Consider the following 23,268-nt stretch of genomic DNA (forward strand, 5'->3'; position numbering starts at 1 on the left):
TATATGTTGACTGAGCCAAGAGAAGCAGTGTTTCTGTAATGTATCCACAGGAGGGGGGATAAAAAATTAAGCAAACTGTTAATGATCCTTTATGGAATATTGGTTGGATTCTCTCTCTGATGTACTGAACCATACTAGATTAATAGCAACCCTAAATATTAAAAAATCCTGTGAATGCTTGAAAATGCCTTGTCTGCAAGTGTTGTGAGTTATGGCGTCCTGCTGAGCTCCAGCTGCAGGGAACACTGCCAAGGGTCGGTGGGCGAGCACACAAAAAAACTGTCACAAAAAATCCAGACAGGGTGACCACAACACCTGCTGCCAGACACACCGACACAAGAGTGTTGTCACCACTCCACACTGTTGCACAAACTGTAGTTAATGGTAACTTTTATATATTACTTGAAATATGTTTTAGTCTGAGGTGAAGTTATACACATACTTATTCAAGTGAGCAAATATTATGAAGAAATTATATATATATATATATATATATATATATATATATATATATATATATATATATATATATATATATATATATATATATATATATATATATATATATATAATTGGTCAATCTTGATATGCAAGAACAGCAGCCATATTGATCTGTTTGTGTATCAAAATCTGTCAGTGAGTGGCCGTCCAGTGTAGCGGCCACCACCGGCCCTCCAGGCATGGCTGGGCAGGGGCAGCCACCACGGCCTGGGACAAGGGTGTGAGTGTTGCCTGTCCTGTGGTGGAAGTGTGTTGCCTGGCTCATGTGTTTCTTGCCTGGCCAGAGTCTTGCTCCAACACCTGGCCTCACAAGCCTCTCAGCACCACTCCCTTGGCTGGTGTGATGCTCATTCACTGGGTGTATTATTTGTGTTGGTGTGAAAAAAAAGAAAAAAAAATGCATGACTCAAGCTGCCCAAGCTATAGTAATTTTTTTTCTATAGTGATTTCCATGAAGGGCGACTGAGGCAAGAAACAAATTAAATGAGTCTGCTCTAGTGTTCCAGGTTTGGGCCAAGCATGAAAAAGATTTTAGAAAAATCTGCTACAATTTTTGCTGCTGTTCCTGTCATTAATGAGAAAAATCAGAAAAACAGAACTGAACAGAGCATCAAAAACAACACTACTGGAAACAGAGTTCATGCAGACAACAGGATCACCAGGCTGGGCGGGCCTCCTTGGAGCAGCAGCAGCACAGGTCACGGCAGACACAGAGCCACCAAGGAGAGCATGCACTCCTCGGGGAAGGCAGCACCAGGACACACACTTTGGATGATGTCCCCAAGGTGTGGTGTGGCATTAGTCCACTTGACAAGTGTGTGTGGATGACAACGTGGCAGCTACTTGAACTTGCTGCTTTTGCCAAAAACGGTATTTTGGAAAGTTGTGTTGACAAGACTTTAATGTGTTTAATTTTTTCTTTACACTACTGAATTTGTAGTGAGAAGTTATTTGCATAACATGCTACTCGTATGTGTGTGTGTGTGTATATATATATATATATATATATATATATATATATATATATAGAGATATATATATATATATATATATATATATATATATATATATATATATATATATATATATATATATCCTCAGGACTAAATGGTATATCAAGTAATTTTGATTTAAATGTACAACGTCAAAAGCACCAAATAAATGTTTAGTTGACTATTAGTTTGTTTGGACAGTCTGATGGCCCGGGTGTTGCTGGAGCCTTCCATTACCTTTCGCTGTGCCAAGACGATTGGTGTGAAGAATTTATCTCTACAATCAAGTTACTGGAACAAAAATGAACCAGTATTTGATGGAACTTTGTGGTGTATCACTGATGACTGATGCTCCACTTGCCCTCATGTATTGCTGCTACTGACTGATCAATGAGTTTGTCTCTGAGCCATTCACTCCACCAAGCACACAACACTGATGAGCTGCCATTCAAAACTAACAACAGCACACAAAAGTAACCTTTATCCATAAATAAATAAACTCAAACTAATGGTCCTTGATAGACCACAAAAACTATCAAAATTGATCATAAAAGATGTAAAACTTTGCCGCAATTTCAACTCATTACAACACTGCAGCCTCCACAGACACAAGCGTGTGCATGAGAGCAAAATAGTGTTCATGCAAGTCCTTACACCACAGCCTATCAAGGTACAACATGCCTGCAGCTCCATACCACATGTTGAATTCTGTTGATAATCTCATGAATAGAAAATGTGGTTAAACTTTCTAAACAACACTCATCACCTCACCCTAATTATTATTGCACTTGCTACCAGAGTGACATGTTGCCTGTCTGGCCCTAGCACAGCTCCCTCCATTCATACCCTAGCTGGTCCACTTCCTGTGCCATGCAAATATATGCTAAACCAACAACCCTAGCCTGAGTGTGTCTTCCAGAGCAGTACCAACAATATGACAGTGCTGCCTCTAACAGTGTGTACCAGAACCAAGGTGAAACTAAACAGGCGTGCTACACTTACGGCTGATCGGACTCCTGGCTGCTATAGGGACATGAAAGTTTGCGATTAAGTGATGAACAACACATACAAGGACAAGCCCCAAAAAATGCCAGAATGCCCCAAGGTAAGAACTATATCTTTACCCCCGTGCTCTGTTAATAAGATGGGCAATAATGATCGTGCAATGAGTTTTAAGGGCAAGAAAAAAGTACAGGGGGTCCTTGGGTTATGACAGTCTTGACCTATGACGTTTCGTGGTTACAACACGGCCCCCATAAATGATTGAATAATTCTTGTTTCGACTTTTGATGTTCGCTTCGTAAATATGAACTTCATGAGGGAACTAAATTGTTGAGCTTTCACTCTCTTTGATTTGTGTTCTTTTTTCAATGACTTTTGGCCTTTCTTATGCCTCCCAAGGGTAAGGCAGACTCTTGTGATGGCAGTGCTTCAAAGGAAAGGAAAGCCATCACAGTGGAAGTGAAATAAAACACTGTGAAGCAATTGGAAAAAGGAGGAACGGTGACAAACATTGGTCGTGTGGTGAACTTTTTTGGTTAGTTTTTCATTTTATTATTTTATATTTATGGCCGAGAAGTGTTTTTCATACAAATATTTATTATACCATTGCTTTAGCACAGGTGATTTGAGGGTTGGGGCTGACAGTTTCTTCTAATAAAGACTGAGTTTACACTTACATACAAAATTGGGTTACGACATGTCATAGGAACGCACCTCCGTCATAAGTCGAGGACCTCCTGTATTCTAACTGTACCCTGAGGAATAGAGAAATGAGCCACCGCAAGACGCCCTGAAAGCCAAGAGGTTACTGCACTGCACAACAAACCCGAGGCACTTACAGGAATGGTGCCCTGGCGCGGGTACTTAGTGGAGGCCACGTAGGAGCACTTCACGGTCAGAACCACGGCGTTCATCAGGTTCTTGGCGGCTTGGATCAGCGACGTGGCGGAGTCAAGCTGAGGAGGAACATGAGTTTTATCAGTGAGGGCGAGAGTAAGTCGTATATTGATAAACTAAGATAAGCTTTTCAATGGGGGTGAGAGTAAGTTGTTTAGTGATAGACTAGGATAACAAGTATTTAAGTGGGCCTTTCTTTACCGTAAAAAAAAAAAAAATAAATAAATAAATAAATATATATATATAAAAAAAAAAAAGGGGGGGGGGGAACTGCTACAACCACAACCCCCTGCACTCCTTGACTCACCCCAGACACGATGAGTTCGCCGGAAATGTTCTGCACATCGGCCTTGACCTTGGAGGTGATGTTGAGCTGGTGGCAGTACAGGGCGATGCGGTCCAGGTAGGCCAGCATGTCGTCCTTGGTCCTGGACTCGGGGCACTGGTCAGCGATCTGCCTTGAGAGCTTGTCCAGCTTTGTGCCCGCCTCGGAGATCTTCTTGGCAGCGTTGATGACGTCCATGGTGGTCTTGAGTGGCCCTCGACCTCTGCAAAAAGAAAGCAATAATAGCATTTTTATTTTATTTATTTATTTTTTTTACAGCCGAGGAGTTAGTTCAAGGGCATAAAAAAAGGTAACAAATATAAAAAAAAAAGCCCACTACTCAGATAAAGCATAAAGACAAAGCCGAGTCTAATAATTACAGTAACTAGATAATAATGAAAGATCGCCCAGACCTTGCTACATATTTTTACCAGAACAAAGTGATTACATTCAGCAGAGTCTCCTTACCAATAAGAACTTCCAATAGAGCATTTTTGACATTGGGGCAGGACAAAATAGATACCAAATTTCTAAAATAATGTTTAGTCTTGTTCAAATAATGCAGTTTACTAGAAGGGAGCATCTGGGGAATCTATCAATGTTTGTATTTGTTTTATGACTGGAGATGTAATTAGAATGTGTCACAGATTACAATTAGAATGTGTCACAGATTACATGAAATACATTATGACCAGTAAAAGAAAAGAAAAAGTGTCAATAAAGCAGTACAGTGACAGTGGAAGTGTGTTTACAGATCATCATCATCATCGTTTAACGTCCATTTCTTCCCTATGGTGGGGTTGGACGGGATATGAGCCTCCTCCACTGTTGCCGGTCCACAGCCATTTCTTCTGTGATGTTCAGCCTCCTCATATCTTCCTCCACCACCTTTCTCCACGTCTTCCTTGGCCTTCCTGGTGGTCTTCTGCCCTCTACCTCAAAGTTCAGTGCACGTCTCAGGATGTGTTCTTCTCCTCTTCTCCTCACAAGTGTGTTTACAGTTGGCCCTAGCTATTCACAGTCTCACCACTTCCAAGATACTGATGCAAATGGTCTCTCTAATCCATACCCTGTGGCTGAGTGTGTCAAACTAAAGAGCACTAACCTTGTGAAGTCTGTCATCTCTCTAATCCATACCCTGTGGCTCAGTGTGTCAAACTAAAGAGCACTAACCTTGTGAAGTCCATCATCTCTCTAATCCATACCCTGTGGCTCAGTGCGTCAAACTAAAGAGCACTAACCTTGTGAAGTCCATCATCTCTCTAATCCATACCCCGTGGCTCAGTGCGTCAAACTAAAGAGCACTAACCTTGTGAAGTCCATCATCTCTCTAATCCATACCCTGTGGCTCAGTGTGTCAAACTAAAGAGCACTAACCTTGTGAAGTCCGTCATCTCTCTAATCCATACCCTGTGGCTGAGTGCGTCAAACTAAAGAGCACTAACCTTGTGAAGTCCATCATCTCTCTAATCCATACCCTGTGGCTGAGTGCGTCAAACTAAAGAGCACTAACCTTGTGAAGTCCATCATCTCTCTAATCCATACCCTGTGGCTGAGTGTGTCAAACTAAAGAGCACTAACCTTGTGAAGTCCATCATCTCTCTAATCCATACCCTGTGGCTGAGTGTGTCAAACTAAAGAGCACTAACCTTGTGAAGTCCGTCATCTCTCTAATCCATACCCTGTGGCTGAGTGTGTCAAACTAAAGAGCACTAACCTTGTGAAGTCCGTCATCTCTCTAATCCATACCCTGTGGCTGAGTGTGTCAAACTAAAGAGCACTAACCTTGTGAAGTCTGTCATCTCTCTAATCCATACCCTGTGGCTCAGTGCGTCAAACTAAAGAGCACTAACCTTGTGAAGTCCATCATCTCTCTAATCCATACCCTGTGGCTGAGTGTGTCAAACTAAAAAAAACACTAACCTTGTGAAGTCTGTCATCTCTCTAATCCATACCCTGTGGCTCAGTGCGTCAAACTAAAGAGCACTAACCTTGTGAAGTCTGTCATCTCTCTAATCCATACCCTGTGGCTCAGTGCGTCAAACTAAAGAGCACTAACCTTGTGAAGTCCATCATCTCTCTAATCCATACCCTGTGGCTGAGTGTGTCAAACTAAAGAGCACTAACGAAGTCTGTCATCTCTCTAATCCACCTGTGGCTCAGCTCAGTCAAAACAAAAGAGCACTAACCTTGTGAAGTCCATCATCTCTCTAATCCATACCCTGTGGCTCAGTGCGTCAAACTAAAGAGCACTAACCTTGTGAAGTCCATCATCTCTCTAATCCATACCCTGTGGCTCAGTGCGTCAAACTAAAGAGCACTAACCTTGTGAAGTCCATCATCTCTCTAATCCATACCCTGTGGCTCAGTGCGTCAAACAAAAGCACTAACCTTTGTGAAGTCCATCATCTCTAATCCATACCTTGTTTTTTTTTACAGCAAAGGAGACAGCACAAGGTACTTGCTGCTCCTAAAAGATGTAAAGAGGTGGCCAAAAGTGGCTGAGTGTGTCAAACTAAAAGAGCACTAACCTTGTGAAGTCCGTCATCTCCATCATGATCATGCACATGTGTTTGGCCAGGACGATGATGTCATTGCCGGTGTCGTCCCATTTAGCAACCTCCTGGTCGAACTTCACCTTCTCCAGGCGGAAGTTCTCGACCTAAGGGAAGAAAATGTCCATCAGAGTAGCTCTCCAAAGTACTGCTCAGATCTATCAAAAGAGCAACATGAACCAAACACTCTTTCAGGTTCCCCACGACAGGGAATGAAATGCTTTACCTGCGCTGCGATCTTGTCCTTGTCCTCCTCACTCAGGTTCCTCATGGCATCTCTGGCCGTGGTGATGCCGCTCACGCCGGGATATTCGTCAATGGTCGTCTCAACTGTGTGGGCACTCGCTGCAGGGAAAGAAACACCACATCACGTAACGCACAAGACTAACAGGAATACTCCCAGAAAGTAGAAATGAAAATGCAGTGTAAGCCTAAAACTTTTTACAAGGATAAGTTGCGCGCTGCATGACGGAAGACCACATCATATAACGTACAAGACTAATATGCTATCTATATTAACCCCTTCATTACGGCTGGGCCAAAACAGCGTCCTGCGCCTTACCCAGGATCGCCCCGCGCCAAATTTCAAATGTCGCTATTGAATATAACAAGTTTTCAGCCATAAACTCAACATAGTCATCATGTATTATATATGAAAACATGCAGAATTAAATAGTGCACATAAAGAAACATAAGTCAAATGATAATTTTGAGATGTAAGCATAAATATAGAGATAAAATAACTCATATACTGGCTAAAGCGAGCCAGGACGCAGTATACGCTTCCTCGCGTTGAAGAGGTTAAGAGATACCTTGCAGAGGGAGGGAGAGATAGAGATAGATAGATAGAAAACAACAAACAAAATCATTATCCTTACATTTGCTTCTGATTTCAAGATAGATAGACAGATAGAACCCAAGCAAACAATGCCACCCTTACATTTGCTTCTGATCTCAAGGGTGTGGTAGTCATCCGTCAGCAAGTCATCCGGATCCAGCTCGTCATCCGCCTTGTTCATGAGCACAGCCATGCGGATCTCCCTCACACCATCATACACCAGGTGGGAGGCGTCAATAAACTCATTCTCATCCACCTCCTTGCCTGGGGTGCTGCTCAGGGCCTCAACCGCCACATCCACACGCTGGGCAAAGTTGGGCAGCACTGTGGATGAGGAACAAGGGTGAGGAGAGGGGACACCGAAGCAAACGTGAACTTATGGATGATACGACAGTGAAAGAAGAACAAGTGTGAGGGGCAAACTAAGAGGCAGGTGTCGAGAGTGCAAGGAGGAAAGGAGGAATGAGGATGTGAAGGAAGGGGCACATTCAGTAGAGTAGACAGTGTAAGGAAGAAAGGAACAATGAGGATGAGAGAAAGAGGGCACATTGAGAGGCAGATGTGGACAGTAAAAGGAAGAAAGAAAGAACAAGGATAAGGAGGAAGGGGAACATTGAGAGGCAGATGTGGACAGTAAAAGGAAGAAAGAAAGAACAAGGATAAGGAGGAAGGGGAACACTGAGAGCCAGATGTGGACAGTTCTAGGAGGAAGGAAGACATGAGGGTGAGGAAGGGCCACACTAAGAGTAAAAGGAAGAAAGAAAGAACAAGGATAAGGAGAAAGGGGAAAAAATTGAGAGGCAGATGTGGACAGTGCTAGGATTAAAGAAGGGTTAAGGGTGAGGAAGGAGCAAACTAAAGAGGTGTGAAGAGTGAGTGCTGGGATGAAATTCTTGGTAGTCCTACAGAGGGTAATGCAGACATACAAGTAGCAAGGATAGGCACTGCTGTGAAGGAGGAACAACACTGAGGAATGGGGACAAGTATAGAGAGTGCTGGAAGTCTAGGAAGTACAACACAGGGATGGATCAAGGACACTCTGAAGGGCAAATATTTGGAGCATAACAAGATAGAAATCACTTGAGTATAGAGGAACTGCTGACAAATGATCTGTGTCTAAAAGGTACAGCAAACAAGTCCAGCAAATGATCAGTGTTTATAGGCACAGTAAACACAGACACCAGAAATAAAATAACTATGGGAACAATAGGATAGGAGGCAGAGGGAAGTTACCAGCTGTATCACTGCTTAGTGCTGTGTAAGGAATGGCGGGGAATGAATGAAGTTGGCAACAACACTACTTAAGATGCATATAGGGGGCATCTTAATCACCCTGAATACCAAGTGAGATATGGAAAGAGAAAGTTTGGGCATGCCACAACTAACACTTGGCTGTCCTACACCATCTGATGTTGAGCAGTAATACTTTTGGCAAACTGAAATCTGTTAATGATGCAAGTTGTTCAGGTTGGGTTGTTTGGTGACTACCAGGGGGTGGTGAAAGTGTCTCAAGTTTTTTTTTTTTTTACAACAAAGGGGGCTCAGGGCACACAAAAAAAGAAAACAATGATAAAACCTAAAGTAAAACAAAAGAGGTGCGAAAGGAAGATCAAATACAGGAGGAGAGGTGTCCTGATACCTCCTCTTGAAAGAGTTCAAGTGAGGAAATACAGATGAAGGAAGATTGTTCCAGAGTTTACCAGCGTGAGGGAAGAAAGAGTGAAGATGCTGGTTAACTCTTGCATAAGGGGTTTGGACAGTATAGGGATGAGCATGAGTAGAAAGTCGAGTGCAGCGGGGCCGCGGGAGGGGGGGAGGCATGCAGTTAGCAAGTTCAGAAGAGCAGTCAGCGACTCATCCCTGCCCCAGAGCTTCTCCCTCAGTGAGAATGTCAGACTGGTATGTCTAATATTTAAAAATACTTCTTGTTATTCCTTAAATCTATAGCAATCTCTGATAAAAGATTCTGTACTCAGACAGACTGATTTGCTATGACCTCACTAAATCTAGTGTACTGATGACTGGTTACAGTGGTTTTACTTGTGCAATAGATCTTTAATATAAGTTCTAGCTGGCAACTATTCCCAGAGCCATGCCCAGCGGCCCAACACAGGATGGCGTGAGTGGCTGACCAGTGGAGAATTATCATGACCTTTACATACACTTACTAGAGACACATTATTCTCACATTGAAAAAAAAATAAAATAAATAAAAAAAAAAATAATAATAATAATAATAATAATAATAATAATAATAAATAAAAATAAATAAATAAATAAATAAAAAATAAATAAATAAATAACTTGGTAATATATATCATATACTATTTAATACAATTTTTTTTTTCATCCCTGTTTGGTGGTGGTTTTGAAGAATGAGATGAGCAGTGAAGTGAAGAGTAATGAGGTGAAGAGATTGGGAAATGTACATAATGAGGGAGACAACCATGGACACAAGGCAAGGCTGAGGGGGATGAGAAGCCACCTCTGAGCCACAAGAAGGGACGGCAGCAGAACACAAGAAAAGAACCAAAATAAATGAACAATATATCAACATCGAGGGAGAAAGAGCGTGGTCTCCTCACCTTGGTCTCTCAACACCTTGACGGCCTCCAGCACGCGGTCGGTGTACATGCAGGGCTCGTAGTTGTCCATCTCGGAGGCCACCACGTGACACACCCGAGTGGAGCGGCCGCGGATGGCCCCGGCGATGCGGTCCAGGGTCTCGGGGTCGCCCTCGTTGATGGCCCGCACGCACGTCTTCACATCCTCCAAAATGTGACTCTCTGGGGAGGACGGAGGATGTGAGGAACGGATGTGTAGGTGTTATATATAGTAGCTGGAGTGTTTGATAATTGAAACCCTCATATATTTTGTTTTTAGTTAATTCACAATAAAGTTCTCTTCCTCTAAAATCTAGGATATTAACCCAGTAGCAGCGGGGATCATGTTTCTTAATGGTCCCCACAAGCGAGAAAAATGAGAAAAAATCACCCCTCACACAAACCATTTCATAATATATATCAAAGCATTTGTGATCAGATTATGTATCATCTATTTCTTGGTGGGTAAATCATGGCACAAATTTGGCCTGTCGCTGCTACCGGGTTAAATAGGAGTTGTTGTCGTACCTGATACTGCCAGGAAGTCGTCAATGGTGGTGATGTCGTCAACGGACTCGGTCAGAATGCGGACTTGGTTCTCCCAGGCGTCCTTGAAGGCGTCCATGTTCTCCTGCGTCACCTGGAAGCATAAGGTGTGTGAATATGGAAAGCTTGAGAATATAATGTCCCTCAAGATACAGGTTATTGCTCAATGCTTTAAATGTTGCATTAGTATTTATTTGTAGTATGGTGGCAATATAACCATTTTTTATCAGTTTTAGGGTCAGATATTAACAGTATAGGAGCAATATTAGCTTTTTTTCATAGTTTACTTGTGACATATCAATAACTCAGCTTCCAAAATGGTCTGAAAACTCCAACAGCCAACCAACTCTGCCTTAAAAATAGGTATAAAAAGCCAACACAGTCACATTACCATTGACAAAAAAAACTAAAATGACGATCAGAAAACATTATCGAGACAAACTTCCATGACCAATAATCCTAGCCTTCGTCCCTCAAGATTCAGGATGTCGCCCAATGCTTTAAACGCTGCATTAGTATTTATCGAGTGTTGTGGCAATGGACTTTTCTACCAATTTCAAGGGGAGAGTTAGTTGGTCTTGCTGAATTTTCATTGTATAGTTGTGACATATTACCGACTCTGCCTCTCAAGATTCATTATGTCGCCCAATTCTTTAAACATTGCATTAGTATTTATTGACAGTACTGTGGCAAGGTTAGATTTTTTAAGCAATTTTAGAGCCACAGTTGGTTGGTTGGTTAGTTAGATTTTCATAGTTTAGTTGTGACATGTTAATAACTCAGCCCCAAAGAGAGTCTGAAAACTCCAACAATCAACCAGCTCAGCTCTGAAAATAGTTATGAGATCCCAACACATCCACATTAATGTTAATAAAAAACTAAAACAATGATCAGAAAACATTAGCGAGGCAAACTTCCATGAATACTAACCTTTGACTTTGGTCTTGCCGAGAGGATGCTGGCAGCGTTGATGACCTGCGGGCAGAGCTGTTCTATCTGCGCTGCCCCGTAGCGCACCATCTTGACGCCGTCCTCGTTGTTGGACATGGTGCAGGCCAGGTTGGCGACCTCCACCAGCTTGTTGGCGTGCTCAGTGAACACCTGACAAACAAACAAACACGGGGAGTGGGTGGGTTAGTCTCTGGAGCACTACAGTTCCTCTTTCAATGGTACATCCAAGACACTTATAACAATTAATTTCAGAAGTCCAAACAAGTTAAATATATTTGTATGAATTTTTGAAAAATATATTTTTGTAGAATTTTAGAAAATTGTGTAATTTTATAGAATGAATGGGTTTAAAACATTGTATTTTTCTAAATATCTGTAAAAGCCTTGAAACATATCAACCAACCTGTGCATATTCTTCCACTTCCTTTTCATTACCGTTCCGAGCAGCCTCCACCAGGACCAGCAGAGGGACATTTGTCTCCAGGAAACTGCAAAAAACATTCAAGGTCACTGGTCAATGAGAATGCAAGGCAACAATTACAAATACCTGCATTAATACATGAACAAAGGAGATGAGTTGTAATTCATTTAAGGCAAAACAAAGTTTTAGTTCTACAAAACAATAAAATATGGACAAAGATTTTATCAAAATAGTGTAAGTGGGTGAACTTGAGAAGTCTCCAACACGCCTCACCTGTCAGAGACGTGGTCCACCACAGCCTTGCGCAGCTGGCGCCTCAGGTCCTTGGTCTTGCGGTACATGTGGTCAATGGCCTTGTCCAGGTTTTCTGACGGCTGCTTGCGGCCCATCTATACAGTAAAGAAGGAAGTCATGATTTGAGTTCTTGAGGTACTTCAATGGTGCATTGTCCAGCATGTGCCAAGCTGTACAACTAGTCACTAATCATACAACCAAAAAAACTTGCAGACATCTAAAAAGTGGCAGAATTTAATAGAACGGAATGAGATAAAGGAGAAATGGAAGAGGCATTTTGAATCCATAACAAATGACTGATAGCAGAACAATCCTACTAAATGTTACTGTTTCTGTTCTTTACCCTTGAGCTGCCTCCCTTACTATAAAAAAGAAATGAATAAAATAAAAATAAATAAATAAATAAAACCAACAGCTGCTTACATTGTCCATATACTCTGTGAGGAGGTCCTGGAGAGCCTGGCGCACGGCGTTGCACTCCTCCACAATCTTAAGGCGGCGGTCGTCACGGGTGCAGAAGGAGTCCGCCATGAGGGCCGCCCCGCTGATGATGGACTCCAGGCGCTCCTCCAGGGACGGCCGTGTGCGCACCTCATTGTAGGTCAGCGGGTCCATGTTGATGCGTTCCTGTAGGGGTATAAAGGGTGAGTGAGGTCAGTTCTTGCACATGTTATCAGATGACGGGACTTGTGCCGATATCCTTAAACATTTTGGCACCTAAGTAAACACATTTAACAAGGCTTCCCTAGGGGTTTTGGGGCATTTTTTGCCCCTAGGGGTAGAGGAGAGAGCATTTCAGGGAGTAGTTTATGACCCTTGTGGTGGTTTTGCAACTTTGATGCAATATGAAGAGTGAGAGCTATAATCTTAAAACACTTCAGGGCCCAGGCACACACATTTGATAAGGCTTCCCTTGGGGTTTTGGGGCATTTCCAGTAGTAGTTTTATGACCCTGGTGGTAGTCTGACAAAGCTTCAATGCTCTAAATGAGGAAGACACTCAACAAAACCTGATTAATCTCCTATTCATATCATTCAAGGCAAATCTTCATACACCAAGAATATGCCTGAATAATACATAACATAATTTCCAACTCACATCAAAGTCATCCAGTGCAGAGGCCAGTTCACCCGGGCCTTCGTAGGGCATCTGTCCCGCCCCCGTGGCCTTGCCCTGGGCCACGTCGCTGATGGTGTTGACAGCCTCACACACTTGCTTGAACACAAAGTCCCTGTTGGCCTTGGCGGCGGCCAGCTCGGGGTGTCGTACGTAAGCCTGGAAGAGTCAAAAGAATAATATAAATTTTCATATAACTATTTCTTGTTGATACTCAGCATAACTGTAACCTCTAATATATGAAGACCAGGGTTGTTAATTTATACCATAAGGTGCTGGCTATCATGTGTTTGAAGATACCCTAAACTTAACCTAACCTAACAAAACCCCAAACAGTTACTACAGGTCTTGACTCAGAAAATTCATATATGCTTCCTTACTAATGAGACCTTTTACACAACAAAGTGAGGTCATTCTTAGTTGATTTATACCATAAGGTGATGACTATCATGTGACTGAAGATACCCTAAACTTAACATAACATAACCTAACAAAAGTCCAAACAGTTACTACAGGTCTTGACTCTGAAAATTGATATATGCTTACTTACTAATGAGACTTTCTATACAACAAAGTGAGGTCATTCTTTGTTGATTTGTTAAGTTTACAGCCAAGCATCCCTTCAGTAGTATTATGAACTTAAGTAAAAAAATTAACCCGTCCACTGCGATTGGCACAGATTTGGCTTTCACTAGTAGCCTGGTAACACATAGTCCCAGGTCTTTCTCTGCCTCTGTGGTGGAAAGTTGGAAAGTTTCGTTTAGTCGGCGCAACATCTGTTGTCATATGCCGGAGAGAGACAGAAGGGGAAGGAACTGTAGAAGAAAGGAACAGATCCCAGGAGACGGGACATAACCCCCGATTAATACCTGGTACCCATTCACTGCTGGATGGACAGGGGCATAGGGTATCGGAAAAGCTGCCCAAATTTTTCCACTCCGCCCGGGAATCAAACCTGGGCTCACTCGGTTGTGAGCCGAGTGTGCTAACCACTGCACCACGAAGCCCCCTGCCTCTGGTGGATAGTGGAGTGTTTCCCATGTGGTATTGGTATGCTGGATTTCCCCTCCCAAGGTGCAGGACTTTACATTTTTCTTCATTGAATTGTAGCAGCCACTTTTTGTTCCATTTCTGTAGCTTGGTGAGGTCTTCTTGTAGGAAATCCTCAGTCAAAGGGTTAAGCAATCTTCGTTCATCTGTATTTCCTCCTGCCTATGACTTGAACTCTTTCAAGAGGAGGGTATCAGGACACCTCTCCTCCCGAAATTGACCCCTTTTTCGGCCACCTCCTTGGATTCTTTTTAGGAGCAGTGAGTAGTGGGCTTTTTTTTTTTTTATTGTTTCCTTTTTTTTTTGTGCCCTTGAGCTGTCTCCTTTGTTGTAAAAAAAAATATAAATAAAAAAAATAAATAAATAAATAAATAAATGAATAAATAGAAATAAATAAATAAAAAGCAAACAAACTGAAGCAATAAAGTCCGTCAACAAACCTTAGAGGCCGTGAGAAGCATCATGGAGTTCTTCTTGAGCACAGCGCGAGCCGAGGCCAGGTCATCGCGCAGCCTGGGATCCTTGAGCTCGTTCTGTCTCTTGGCGGCCTGGTTGATGAGGTCACTTGTGTTCTTGCCAAAGAGGCGGAAGTTGTCCAGCAGCTCGGACTGGCTGGAGGCATTCTTAACTTTCTCTAAGTCATCTTCGACCTGAGGGTATAAAAGATTGGATAGTATGTTTGTTTCTCATTTTCTACAAGCACTTCTGGCATGAAAATAAATTATCTTCATGCTAAAACACTTGACACTCCCATTTGCTTGTTTGCACTAATTATAAAGACAGACAACATATCCATTCACTATAGTTCTGTGGAGGGGAAGACAGAGAGAGAGGGCAAAAAAGATTGGATACTACATACATTTGTTTCTCATTTTCTACAAGCACTTCTGGCATAAAAACTGATTTTCTTCATGCTAAAGCACTTGACACTCCCATTTGTTTGCACTTCTAATAATGACGGATTGATCAGCTGTTTAGTAATGGCAAAATTGTATAGCAGTTCATTTATAAAGGGAATGGTGGCAGTTTGGTTAAATTGGCAATATACTGACACAGAAATCTCAGTCCCTTGTGAACTCTGCCTCTTCATTACCAAGACGATGGGCCACGTTCTCAAACACTTCAGCACCCTAGCACACACATGAATGAGAGGAAATGGGGAGGAGGAAGAAGGAAAGGTGAGGGAAGAAAAGAGGAAAGATGGGAGAAAGGAAGAGAAGGTATACTCTATATAGCCAACATTTAGATGATGTAAAAGAAAAAAAACCTCATAACTACATTACATGATAAATGATTACGTTAAGGAGTCGGAGTCGGGGGTATTTTTACCGACTCCGAGTCCGGCCAAAAGTATCCCACTCCCACCGACTTTGACTCCGACTCCACACACCCGTTTCCTAGTGCCCCAGACTCACCACTTGCAGGCTTTTGAGGAGGCGATGCACGTCCACCATGTCTGCCAGGATGAGGAGGCGGGTCACGGCGGAGAGCAGGTTCCTGGCGGCCCGCACCATGTTGCCGCGCTTGACGCTGCTGCACGGATCTTCGGCAAACTCCCTTGCAGCCCGGGACATGGTATCTCCTTCACACCAATCATAAAAGGTCTTAAAATATCACATCTTGGCACTCGGACACACATAAAGTATCATTGGCACTCACACAAAATAAATATCACATATTGGCATTCAGTAACACAAAAAATATTACATCCTGGCACTCAGAAAATTAAATAAGTAAATATATATAAAAAATAAATAAATAAATATACAAAAAAAAAATCATATCTAGGCACTCAGAAAAAAATAAACAAATAAATAAAATAAATAATAAGTAAAAAAAAAAAAAAAAAAAAAAAAATAATAATAATAATAATAAAACACATCCTGGAAAAAAAAAAAAAAAAAAAAAAAATTGTATGTGCTTTGTAGATCAAGCAGCAGGAACTTGCATGTGAATTTGAGGCAGATATTGTTTTTTAGAGCAAAGGAGGCAGCTCAAGGGCAAAAAACAACAACAACAATAAAGCCCGATAGACGCTGCTCTGTACAAAAGGATAAAGAACGAGAGGCCAAAAGAGAGGTTAATTTTGGGTGGATATGTTTACCTGTTGATCTAAATGCCTCTGAGGGAATCTGTAATTATAATTGCTAACAGCTACAAAGTACAACAATTATTTCATTCCTGCTTGTCTTCAGTAATGGGAAGCCTAAGACACACACGCGCGCCTCGTCACCTTCACCACACGTACCTGTCTTCCTCACTTCCTCCACGGCTCCGAGCATCTCGCCGCGGATGTCAGGGTTCTCGTAGGCGATCTCCTCCCCGCGCTCGATGAAGTTAGCCGTGGCGGCCTCCACGGCGGCCACCAGGACATGGGCTCTTTTACTCCGCCCTTTTTTCTTCTTTGAAGGTCCTTTAGTGTTGACTAAAGTTGTGACCTATTGACACACAACAAAATATAGGTCATATATACATCATCAGTGGCCTTTCTTCTTCATGACTTCACACCCACACTGGATACCAAGAGATGGCGGTAGCAATGGCTGCACACCTAAAAATAAGTGACTGAAAAAAGTGATAACATACTGTTGAGGGGAAGGGACTTTACTAAAAGAGGTAAGCTGGAGAGAGCAATGAATTACATGATGAACCAGTGGGTCAAAGAGGACAATTTATAGAGGAGACACCTCAGCAAGGCTAGATTTGTTGCTTCTGACAAATTTAATGCAAGATTTTACAGAGTGAGATGGGACCACAAGAGCATAGCTCAATTTCTGTTCATCACAACTAGGTAAATATAACTAGCTGAATACACACACACACACACACACACACACACACACACACACACACACACACACACACACACACCATCTTATAAATTAACATAGAAAATGGCTGCATGCATGGATAAAATATTGTAAGTAAAATAGAAATACAATATAAAACACAACCATACTCAAGCTTGGGTGATATCAATCATAAATCTGCATTACTGAAGATAAGACAAAGATTTGATAAACAGTTACAAGTGAATCACCAAACAGTTCCAGGCAGACTTATACTCATGGCTGGAAAACCAAGGAGTTACCTGTATGACAAGAGGCTCTAGGGTCTTTTCAACTGATCTGGTCTTGATCTCCAGGTTCTTAATGTCCCAGCGCAGCACCAGGCCGCTCCCATTGTCTGTGTTGGGCGCCTGCTGGTACGCCGTCTCAGGCATGGTGGCGGTATTACAACACTGTGTTTCTAGGGCACTATCAACTCTGTGTTTCTGCTGTCACTTGGGACCTCACCCTCGGGATATGTGTGACCTCTGACGACTTATGTGTGAGCGCTCATGACTACTCGGGTTGAGGCTTCCCAGTAATGTTCATGCCCCCTTCACTCCTCCGTACTAGAGTCAAGGTTGTATCATGCACTTCAAGCTACACTGAACACTTCATGCACATCAACCTAAGAGATGGAAATAAAAAGAAATCATTAACAAAAAATAAACAAAACATGCCCCCAGATTTTGGTTTTGTGATGCTCAACAAAATATAAAAAAGGCTACTATACTGATCATAACAAAACATGTAAATAAAAGGAGGAGATGGACGAGGTATAACTACATGGCACTACACTGATCTCAATCCTACAGAAAAAATAGCTATATTGTACAGACCCATTCATGAAGTAGTACTATCAGTGTGCAGGACAGAAATACAAAATTCATTACCAACCACTTTTCAACATTACAGAACATGCCAAGAACTCTAAGATGGTGATATACCCGACTCTTCACCCGGTAGCAGCGACAGGCCAAATTTATGGCTTAACAGTGTACCAGCATCGGGCCAAAATTGTGGCTTTAACGTGTACCAGTGACGGGCCAAAATTGTGGCTTTAACGTGTACCAGTGACGGGCCAAATTTGTGGCTTTACAGTGTACCAGCGACGGGCCAAATTTGTGACTTTACTGTGTACCAGCGACAGGCCAAATTTGTGACTTAACCGTGTACCAGCGACGGGCCAAATTTGTGGCTTTACCGTGCACCAGCGACAGGCCAAATTTCTGGCTTTACAGTGTACCAGTGACAGGCCAAATCTGTGGCTTTACCATGTACCAGCGACGGGTCAAATTTTTGCCATGATATAAACCCCCCCAAAATAGATGATGCATAAATTGATCACAAATGCATTGATATATATTATGAAATGGTTTGTGTGTGATAATTTTTTCTCATTTTTCTCACTTAGAGGGGCCTTTAACCCAGTAGCAGTGATGGGCCAAATTTGTGCCATGATATCAACCCCCAAAAATAGATGATGCATAATCTGATCACAAATGCTTTGATATATATTATGAAATGGTTTGTGTGAGTGATAATTTTTTCTCATTTTTCTCACTTAGAGGGGCCTTTAAGAAACATGATCCCCGCAGCTACCGGGTTAAACTTACCATGAATAAACTGTGCAGCAAAAAAACTCCTCCTCCTCCTCTGATACCTCACAGCCAAGACACACGACCATAATGAAAACTTAACTTATGCACTGAATGAGTCTTCCTTACACACCATACTAGGCTTAAGAAAGTAATAATGATGCAAGTACCAGGAAAATAAACAAAAAAAGGTACTTGTATACTTCAGATAGGCACAGTGCAAAGGTGGAACTGAGTAATACACAGGCATGGAATTATAGGGTGAGCATCACAACACTTATGGAACCAGACGTCGATGCCATCAATATTACGTGGAGTTAAATCAACCATAGTATTCAAGAGTACTATAGGGGATCAGAGTTTGTTTAATTCAACTTCACTGTTTTTTTACGGCACGGGAGGCAAATTAAGGACAAAAAAGCCAAAAATCAATGAAAACAAAAACCCTACTAAGCATTGTGAAGTGGATCAATAGGGTGAGTATAGGAGTGAGAGAGTTGGGAGTAACAGGATTGAGTGTGCCAGAACAGGGAGAGATGGATATGCTTCTGTTGTGGTCACCCCCTTTGTTCTAGTTCCTTTAATTTAGCTTCGTATTGATGAGCATCGGCTTGGTTCGGGTCCATAGTTACATGCAAAATCTGGGGTGCGGAATGAACACCTCGCGCCACACATCACCTGTATCACCAGCGGCTCAAGAGTCTTTTCCACCGACATGGTACGGATCTCCAAGTTTTTGGGGTCCCATTTTAGGACCACGGGGGCCCCTGTGGTGTAGTGGTCCAGGGTCATGGTGGCTTAACGTGGAAATACACACCTCAACTCTCACCGACACAGTGCAGGGGATGCTGGCTGGCCCTCCTCTGGTCTAGGCATAAGGATCTGGAAACAAGAAAAAAATCACATTAATATGCTTCATTACATTGCAAGGAGAGACAGGAACATGTGAACTCTAATGCAACAGCCTGAAACTGAGTATTATTATTATTATTATTATTATTATTTTTTTTTTTTGCAGGGATGAAATCAGCTCAAGGCCAAAAATAAATCAGAACAAAAAAGCCTACTGAACACATGTGAATTCTAGGTACAGGAGCAGCCTAAAAGTGAGACAAGTACCCATGAGGAGAGTATCAAGACACCTCTCATCCTGAAATCGACCTCCATTCTGGCAATGAAATCAAGAGGCACCACGGAATCAAGAGCCAGCCAGAAAATGTATGATAAAAGAGAGAAAAGTCAGGGGGATGAATAAACAAACTGCTGAACATTAAACCAAACAATAATCAACTAAAAAATTATGGAAAGAAACCTGACAAAATTTCCTGAAACTACATATCATGGACTCCTAGAATTACATACTTTATTTGCTTGCAGCCAGTTGAAGAGACAGAACTACCCTTAACCCGGTAGCAGCGACGGGCCAAATTTGTGGCTTTACCGTGAAGCAGGGACGGGCCAAATTTGTGCCATGATATAAACCCCCCCAAAAAGATGATATATAATCTGATCACAAATGCTTTGATATATATTATGAAATGGTTTGTGTGAGGGGTGATTTTTTCTCATTTTTCTCGCTTAGAGGGACCATTAAGAAACATGATCCCCGCTGCTTCTGGGTTAAACCAAACAATAATCATCTAAGAAATTATAGAAAGAAACCAGACAAAATTTCCTGAAACTACATATCATGGACTCCTAGAATTACATACTTTATTTGCTTGTAGCCAGTTGAATAAAGACAGAACTACCCTTAACAAATCAACAGGTGCTGCCAGATATTGAACCCACAGAGAGGGAGTCCTGTAGCTTGCTGGCACACACCGACACCCCTGATGCCCAGTAAGCCATGATGTCACTCAGGGCCTGTTTTGCTTGTCAAGGTGTTTGATGATCCACCCTTGTGATGGACAGGTGGCATTCAGGCTTTCCCACGCCCCAAAACACAGGATTACATGAGCTATATATGCTAGGAGCTTCATGTGGAATGTTGCACCTGACCACTGATGCCCTACCCCCGCCCACTGGTGACACGTGCAATATACCAAAGCTGCAAACCGTGACACAGACAGCAATGAACACGTGACAGACGGCAATTACAAAGACCTATTACATCGTTTATATAGGTGCGCGAGGCCATGGTGCACATCCCCGTAGCATTCCCACAATAACTGACAGCAAGCGCAATATACCACAGACAGCAATGAACACGAGACAGACGGCAATTACAAAGACCTAGTACATCGTCTATATAGGTGCGCGAGGCCTTGGTGCACATCTCCGTAGCATTCCCCCATAACTGGTAACAAGTGCAGTATACCCCATAAACACGAGACAGACAGCAATTAGAAGACATCCTATTCCTCGTACAAGACAATGGTGGCGTAACCTGTCCCGCCCACCTCCCGGAAATGTCTTTTGTGGAGATAGAAATTGCCGCTACTTCCTGCCGGGCGGACTTATCATCACCGCCGAGGCAACAAAGAAATAGTGTGTCAGAGAGAGAGAGAGAGAGAGAGAGAGAGAGAGAGAGGAATGTGGGGAAGAACGAATGAGGAAATGGGGAGGAGGAAGAAGGTGAGGGAAGAAAGGAGGAAAGATGTGAGAAAGGGAGAGGAGAAGGAAGAAAGCAGGGAAATAGAACGAGAAATGAAAGAGGAGAAAGAGGAAGAAAGGAGGGAAATGGAACGAGGAATGAAAGAGGAAGAAAGGAGGGAAATAGAACGAGGAATGAAAGAGGAAGAAAGAGGAAGAAAGGAGGAAAATAGAACGAGGAATGAAAGAGAAAGAGAAAGGAGGGAAATAGAACGAGGAATGAAAGAGGAGAAAGAGGAAGAAGGGAGGGAAATAGAACGAGGAATGAAAGAGGAGAAAGAGAATGGAGGGAAATGGAACGAGGAATGAAAGAGGAAGAAAGGAGGAAGAAAGGAGGGAAATAGAACGAGGAATGAAAGAGGAAAAAGAGGAAGAAAGGAGGGAAATAGAACGAGGAATGAAAGAGGAAAAAGAGGAAGAAAGGAGGGAAATAGAACGAGGAATGAAAGAGGAAAAAGAGGAAGAAAGGAGGGAAATAGAACGAGGAATGAAAGAGGAAAAAGAGGAAGAAAGGAGGGAAATAGAACGAGGAATGAAAGAGGAAAAAGAGGAAGAAAGGAGGGAAATAGAACGAGGAATGAAAGAGGAGAAAGAGGAAGAAAGGAGGAAAATAGAACGAGGAATGAAAGAGGAGAAAGAGGAAGAAAGGAGGAAAATAGAACGAGGAATGAAAGAGGAGAAAGAGGAAGAAAGGAGGAAAATAGAACGAGGAATGAAAGAGGAGAAAGAGGAAGAAAGGAGGAAAATAGAACGAGGAATGAAAGAGGAGAAAGAGGAAGAAAAGAGGAAAATAGAACGAGGAATGAAAGAGGAAGAAAGGAGGAAGAAAGGAGGGAAATAGAACGAGGAATGAAAGAGGAAGAAAGGTGGGAAATAGAACGAGGAATGAAAGAGGAAGAAAGGAGGAAAATAGAACGAGGAATGAAAGAGGAGAAAGAGAATGGAGGGAAATAGAACGAGGAATGAGAGAGTGAGGGGGAGGAGGGGAAAGGAATTAAGCAGCTTGGGAGGAGAGTAAAGGGAAAACACTGGCTGGGGAACACACGGACCCTACCAAGGTTTCTACTTAACGCAAGCACACACACTTGACAAGGCTTTCGTAAAGTTCCGGGTATTTGCAGGGGTAGTTATATAACCCCTCTAGGTAGTCTGATCATTCCTTTGAGCCATGAACCTACAAAAAACATCATTAGAGCGCGATTTATATCCTTTTCGGCCTTTGGTAATGTGCGAGGTGGGGGAGGGGTCTGGGAATAGCGACCTTTGTATATGACTCCTTCACCGTGAGAGGAGAAAGTGACCCTAGCTCGCTCGGGTACAGAGGGATGTGTCACTGTCACTGCAGAGGCACGGTGAGAACTCTGCTGGCTCATGACCCTGCCGTGGGGTGACTAATGCGACATGGTACACTATTCTATCAAGGTCAAGGATTATGAATACTGAAACAGAACACGAAGAAGGCATGAAGATGAAAATAAAAACGATTTGTCATGAAAGAACAATGATATACCCGGGTGACTAACGTTAACCCTTCTCTGACCACAAGATTAACTCACTCTACTTCATGAATTAAAAAAAAAATCGATGTCTGGTGTCCAAAGTAGATTTTATTCCCCGTTTGTGACACCCGATAGCCTAGTACGCTCTCCTGCAACAGTGCAACCCGATAATACGGAGACCATGAGGGCTTATTCAAGGGATGTCGTCAGTCGCTTTTCTTTCCCATTGACTCATCATAATGGAACCAATACCAACATGCTACGTCACCACCACAAATCACCTGCTCTTATCAGGCGAGTGGGATTGCAACACTAGTATAAATAACTTACAATAACCGGTACTGTTCATAGGATACCGCCCTTTACATTCTCATCCCTGTAATGATCCTTTCCTTCATCTCTTGGTCTTTTTCATTCTTCTTTTATCCCCTATTCATCTCCCTTCTTGTCTTTTCTACCTCTCCACTTCGCTTCCCTTCTTACTCCTTCTTTCCCCAGTTAATTGCCAAGTCCACCATGCTTCCCTCGCCCTCTATGCCCGCAGCTACACTTTTCAATCTGCGGCGTGATCAGATTCAGGCTCACGGATGTTGGGTGTCTGGACGTGGCCAGCGCGGCGCCCAGGGAACAGGAACCACGGCTGGGCTTTATCAGCGG

At 42.6% G+C, this 23,268-nt stretch overlaps 1 protein-coding gene and 1 long non-coding RNA gene across 48 annotated transcripts in view; both read right to left on the reverse strand.

Annotated features, from left to right (window-relative positions):
• Positions 1 to 23,268, reverse strand: part of LOC127002893 (catenin alpha-like) — a 58,797-nt gene that overhangs the window by 9,055 nt on the left and 26,474 nt on the right. For 40 of the 47 annotated variants that reach the window (XM_050869201.1, XM_050869157.1, XM_050869197.1 and 37 more), the window contains exons 2-19: positions 19,335 to 19,399; positions 17,183 to 17,547; positions 16,340 to 16,529; positions 15,507 to 15,673; positions 14,532 to 14,741; positions 13,024 to 13,200; positions 12,349 to 12,552; positions 11,905 to 12,020; positions 11,614 to 11,698; positions 11,190 to 11,360; positions 10,242 to 10,353; positions 9,696 to 9,896; positions 7,213 to 7,434; positions 6,499 to 6,617; positions 6,249 to 6,379; positions 3,700 to 3,940; positions 3,335 to 3,451; positions 2,496 to 2,516 (exon numbers count right to left, since the gene is read on the reverse strand). In XM_050869201.1, the coding sequence (XP_050725158.1) occupies positions 2,496 to 2,516; positions 3,335 to 3,451; positions 3,700 to 3,940; positions 6,249 to 6,379; positions 6,499 to 6,617; positions 7,213 to 7,434; positions 9,696 to 9,896; positions 10,242 to 10,353; positions 11,190 to 11,360; positions 11,614 to 11,698; positions 11,905 to 12,020; positions 12,349 to 12,552; positions 13,024 to 13,200; positions 14,532 to 14,741; positions 15,507 to 15,673; positions 16,340 to 16,529; positions 17,183 to 17,314 (2,616 nt within the window). In that variant the 5' untranslated portion in view covers positions 17,315 to 17,547; positions 19,335 to 19,399. Of the gene's footprint in view, positions 1 to 2,495; positions 2,517 to 3,334; positions 3,452 to 3,699; positions 3,941 to 6,248; positions 6,380 to 6,498; positions 6,618 to 7,212; positions 7,435 to 9,695; positions 9,897 to 10,241; positions 10,354 to 11,189; positions 11,361 to 11,613; positions 11,699 to 11,904; positions 12,021 to 12,348; positions 12,553 to 13,023; positions 13,201 to 14,531; positions 14,742 to 15,506; positions 15,674 to 16,339; positions 16,530 to 17,182; positions 17,548 to 19,195; positions 19,400 to 23,268 lie in introns of those variants that run through there. The other 7 variants (XM_050869202.1, XM_050869200.1, XM_050869198.1 and 4 more) reach the window with 6 other exon arrangements.
• LOC127002898 (uncharacterized) lies at positions 4,899 to 5,362 on the reverse strand. Its single transcript, XR_007756644.1, has 3 exons — positions 5,231 to 5,362; positions 5,027 to 5,094; positions 4,899 to 4,958 (listed from the first exon to the last, which is right to left on the reverse strand). It is a non-coding gene; the product is annotated as an uncharacterized LOC127002898 (long non-coding RNA).

The sequence above is a fragment of the Eriocheir sinensis genome, chromosome 24 (genome assembly GCF_024679095.1).
Source record: "Eriocheir sinensis breed Jianghai 21 chromosome 24, ASM2467909v1, whole genome shotgun sequence".
NCBI lineage: Eukaryota > Metazoa > Arthropoda > Malacostraca > Decapoda > Varunidae > Eriocheir > Eriocheir sinensis.